At 34.6% G+C, this 4,463-nt stretch overlaps 1 protein-coding gene across 1 annotated transcript; it reads right to left on the bottom strand.

The window, feature by feature from the left end:
- Positions 1-1,033: 1,033 nt before the first annotated feature.
- Positions 1,034-4,014, bottom strand: LOC150037217 (pyruvate kinase 2, cytosolic-like). Its single transcript, XM_090312087.1, has 9 exons — positions 3,610-4,014; positions 3,296-3,392; positions 3,096-3,193; positions 2,788-2,943; positions 2,053-2,130; positions 1,821-1,952; positions 1,623-1,703; positions 1,435-1,506; positions 1,034-1,315 (listed from the first exon to the last, which is right to left on the bottom strand). Exons 1-9 carry the CDS (start codon positions 3,676-3,678, stop codon positions 1,184-1,186), a joined length of 915 nt encoding a protein of 304 aa, XP_090168213.1. The 5' UTR covers positions 3,679-4,014; the 3' UTR covers positions 1,034-1,183.
- Positions 4,015-4,463: the final 449 nt, after the last annotated feature.

Below are 4,463 nucleotides of genomic sequence, written 5' to 3'. Positions count from 1 at the left end.
TCTCTCAGTGGACCATCAAATTCAAAATAGCTAATAACAAACTAGACTAGGATTTTGTGGATACCGTTCTAAATGGGACTAGAATGGCGCCCATAGATCCACCTCTTCTAGGCTTCTCATACTTTGTTATTGCAAGTGAGCCTGTAGACTCGTAGAGGATTGAAAAGAAGGGAGAAGAAGAGTGTGGTGTTTAATTTGGATGTGGAAGGCTAAAAACAAACTAAACTAGGATTTCATGAATACTATTCTATATGCAAACGGTTTTAGTCTTGTTGGAGGCGGATTTATAGGCGCCAATCTAGTACCATTATTTTCATTGTTCTAAATGAGAAGCCTAGAGGCTAGAGGAAATCCTTCTAAATAGTCCCATTTCCACCTTTACATAAAAAAGAAATCCTTCTCCAGCGCAACCTTATTCTAGGTTGTTTGCCATTTGCCAAGGAAAAGGAAAGGTAGCTCACCAATACTTTGATGGAGAAGCCAACCTAGAGAAAAGTCCAAAATCAAGAAAACGAACAAAAATTATGGACTAATTGAGTAGACTTTTCACAAGATGAAAACTTTCTTATAGAACGTGAAAGTTTTCTTGGCTGTCCTTGCTTAATGCCATCCTTTCAAGAAGGATGCAAAAGATTTGGCTCAATGGTCTTAAATCCTTTTAGAAGAATTTGAGGCTTATAAGGTTATTTTAAGGGGTAGAACTTTCTACATACAGAATATGGAATAAAAGTTGTCTCAAGTCCTCGATTTTGACTTCCTTGCGATTATGGAGTGTTCCCCAAGCATAACAATTAGGGTGGTTGTTTGATATATATATATATATATATATTAATAGAAACAACTACTTTCATTGAGAAAAGATGAAAGAATATAAAGACGTACAAAAAACCAAACCTACATAAAGGGATTTCAACTAAGTAAAATGTTGCCTATAGCAAAATTATAAAAAGTTTTTGACATTGAAACCCAAAGAGAAACATGAACCCTCAACAAGGACAACACATCACTAGGAGTGGTTGTTTTATTACCCTCTTCTTAATTCTTGCAAAGAAAGAAGGATACCAATTTGATGTTCCTTAATACCCCTGCCCCCCTCTCCCGAGAGAAAAGGGGAAGGAGAGAGTACACTGCCTACAAGAAAGCAAAGTTCGCAAATAGGCATACTATTTTCACTTAACACAGCTCAAAATAAAACATTGCATTGGATAAACACATAGAAACTAACCTTCTCGGGTGGGAGATCTAACCCCAAATTTCCACGAGCTAGAATAATACCATCTGCTTCTTGTAGTATATCGTCAAAATTGGTTAATCCCTAAGAAGGAAACAAAAAATTATGCATGCATTTAAATTACCACCATGGCACGTTGATATATTAACAAAACGATCTTGCTACTAAAGAATATAAGTCAAAATGAGCTAACAATGACTTACCTCTACACTTTCAATCTTTGCAAATATTTGAGTTTGGCTAAGGTCGCCTAGCTTAGAAAGAAATTGTCGAGCCTGCATAAAAATTTAATTTGACAATCTATTATCCTCTATTGTAATAACCAGCGTAATCAAATCACCCACAATCAATTGTTTGTTTAAAGTGAAGCCTCAATGTAAGGAAATAATACTTCTCGAACATCTTCCGCATGTCTAGCATGTGACAAAGAGAGGAAGTCAATCTTGTTTTTTACTCCCCATGTAGCTATGATCTAAAATTACCAATCAACAGCAAAAAACTATCAGCTACCAGTCATATGGTTATAGAAGATAACTGGAAGCAATCAGAGCCTTAAGGGGCATAACAAACAGGGAATCAAAGAATTAACCTCTTTATCTTTGTCAGTAAGTGTTGGAAGATCAATGTGAATTTCAGCAGCATGCAAAGTGTACATTGAACCAACCAATGTGGCAGAGTTCTTTATCAGACAAACAACATCATCTCCTTTCACTTCGGAAACCTGATAAATCCCCAACAGACATAATTCAGCATAACATCATTTACCGTGATTCCTTACAGTGAAAAAAACATTGACGATCACTAACAATATGCTTGATTACCTCCAACCAGACAGAAGTTGTTTCACTTCCAGTGAAAAGATACTGACCAAGAAAAAGGGTGTCTCCTTTCTTAACAACCTATATGAGACATTTTCAAGCTTAGCACTATGAAGGACATTACTGTATAATCAATGCAGTGAGGGAAAAACGCCTATATTTTATAAAGTTTGACTTTGCAAAATATCTTATTTGCATAAATTAAAGGATATTAAAATCTCAACATCTAATTAATTTTTAATGAAAAACTCATACTTGTCTCCATAAGATGCAATTAAAAACGTGGATCTCGTGCATCAATGAAATGAATACCATCTTTACACGAGGATTTCTTATTAGAAATCCATTTTTCAATAAGCATCAAATTGAAAACCCTTGATATAAGGGAAATTGATGTCAGCTTGTTACTTTATCGAGGATAAATGTTATCATGCAACAGAAACGATGTAGACAAGTTGATAGATAATTAATATGGTTAGCTAATATTAGTTTAATTGATAATTTTAGGTTAGTTAATAGTATGGATTTAATTAGTTATTTGTTTTATTTTCTTGTAAAGCTACAAATAGCCACTTCTAGAAATATAAGAGGGCCTTTTTAATGTCGATTTGAAATAGAACTTTGGTTCTTAGAGAATTTTCCCTCAAATTTAGGGATCCATTTTCCTTGTTTGGCTATGAATTTGGCAAAATCTAAAATGCGGGGCAAGTAGTAGGAAGTTCAGCAATAATTCCCAACCTTTGAAAGTCCATCATAATTTATAGGCAGCAGCTCCGAAGATGCCTCTAGTTCTTGATTGGGTGTCAAAACAACAAACCCATCTTCCTGAAGAGAGATAGATTTCTCACTTCTATTTACAACCAGCACCTCAGGACCTGCTGTATCCAGCATAACCTGAAAAAAGCAGAAGAATTATCTTACTAATTCCTTAGCCACATTTTCTCAGGCACCAAAGAATATCGATTTGTTTAAGTCAAGCATGAAAATGCTAGGGAAGTTCTTCAAATGATAAAATATAGACCCAAACATATTAAAAACTAACATACAGCACAAAGTTTCTTCGTGCTTTTGACAGCCATCTTCAAATTTTCCAAAGTCTCTTGATGGTAATCCGGATCACCCCATGAAAAGTCGAACCGAGCAACTGCCACCAAAGAAAGAACAGAAAAATGAAAAATTTAAACAAACAATTTGCTACTAAATAACTCAAACGCATTACCCACTAGGGGGGGAAAAACAACCATACCCGACATTCCAGCCCTCAAACACGCAGAAATAACATCGACAGATCGAGACTTAGGACCCAGAGTACCAACAATTTTTGTCATTGTAGGAAAGAAGCTCTGGAAGAGAAAAGACAAGAAGAGAAGAAAGAGAAAAACAGTTGATTGAGCTTCAAAACAAAACAAGAAGCGCCACCTCAAATACAAGAAAAATGCAATTCGATGTAGTTGTAATGAAATGCAATAATTCAAAGATGGAAATCAAAGTAGTAGTGAGTGGTGAATTAGAGGAAAAACAAATTGAGGGGCAAAAATAGTAGAAGAAAGCAAGACTTACAGCCTTGGAAGGCTCCAAAATGGAAGCCATCCGAATGGGCTCCTCGAGAAGCAAGTGACTGGAATGCATTTGGGTGAATGAAACTGGAAATGTGGGTTCGATTGGAAGGAAAGGGGAGAAGAGAATGCTTAGAATTTGAAGGTTCTTTGAGTTGAAGAAGAAGAGCAAAACCAGGTTCTGCAGAACAAAACCAGAGGAAGATCAATACTTTCCAAAAGTGGTGAACCCTTCTGTCTGTCTTTTCATGCGCTGTACAAATACATATCAATTAATTATAGTTTCTGTTTGACCATTTTCTTTATTTTCTCTTCTTCTTCTTCTTCTTCTTCTTCTTCTTCTTCTCCCCTTGTGTTGTTGCATCGTATGATTACCGTAGCGTTAAGACATTGTAAAAAGGTCCCACCATCGATTTGTTGTACTACAAAAAACACACAGTCCATTGTCCAACTTTGAAATTTTTGCACCTTTTACTCAAATTCTACTGCTTTTACTTCCTAACTTTAATCAAATATTTATACCTTCACCTTTCAGGTTATATCTAATTTAAATTATGAACTATTAATTCTATCCATTTAAATTCTAAATTTTTTTATTGTAAATTTTATTTGAGAATTTTTATGTGAAACTTATACTTTGTATCAATTAAATTCATACTTCAATTGTCAAATATGTATAGGCTTTTATAAATGTCGATTTTATAAAATTGACTATTAGATTTGATTCGTGGACAATTCTCAAATAAACCTCTAACAGAGAGTCTAAATGGATTCATTTTTTAAAGTTTAGAATTTGTTTGATGCAATTAAAAGGCTTACGCAATATTTTTTCAAACAAACTATAACTATAAGGATAAG

Source organism: Benincasa hispida, chromosome 3 (assembly GCF_027475165.1).
Source record: "Benincasa hispida cultivar pf3 chromosome 3, pf3_genome.v1.1, whole genome shotgun sequence".
In the NCBI taxonomy this organism is placed as follows: domain Eukaryota; kingdom Viridiplantae; phylum Streptophyta; class Magnoliopsida; order Cucurbitales; family Cucurbitaceae; genus Benincasa; species Benincasa hispida.
The sequence above is the reverse complement of the archived record's forward strand: the minus strand, read 5'-3'. Positions and strand labels throughout refer to the sequence as shown.

Coding starts and splice junctions, on each gene's coding strand:
- LOC150037217 (XM_090312087.1), bottom strand. CDS start 3,678: ATGCATTCCAGTCACTTGCTTCTCGAGGAGCCCATTCGGATGGCTTCC. Junction 3,393..3,609: donor TTTTGGAGCCTTCCAAGGCT/GTAAGTCTTGCT, acceptor TTTCTCTTCCAG/AGCTTCTTTCCTACAATGAC. Junction 1,316..1,434: donor CAAAGATTGAAAGTGTAGAG/GTAAGTCATTGT, acceptor TTTCCTTCTTAG/GGATTAACCAATTTTGACGA.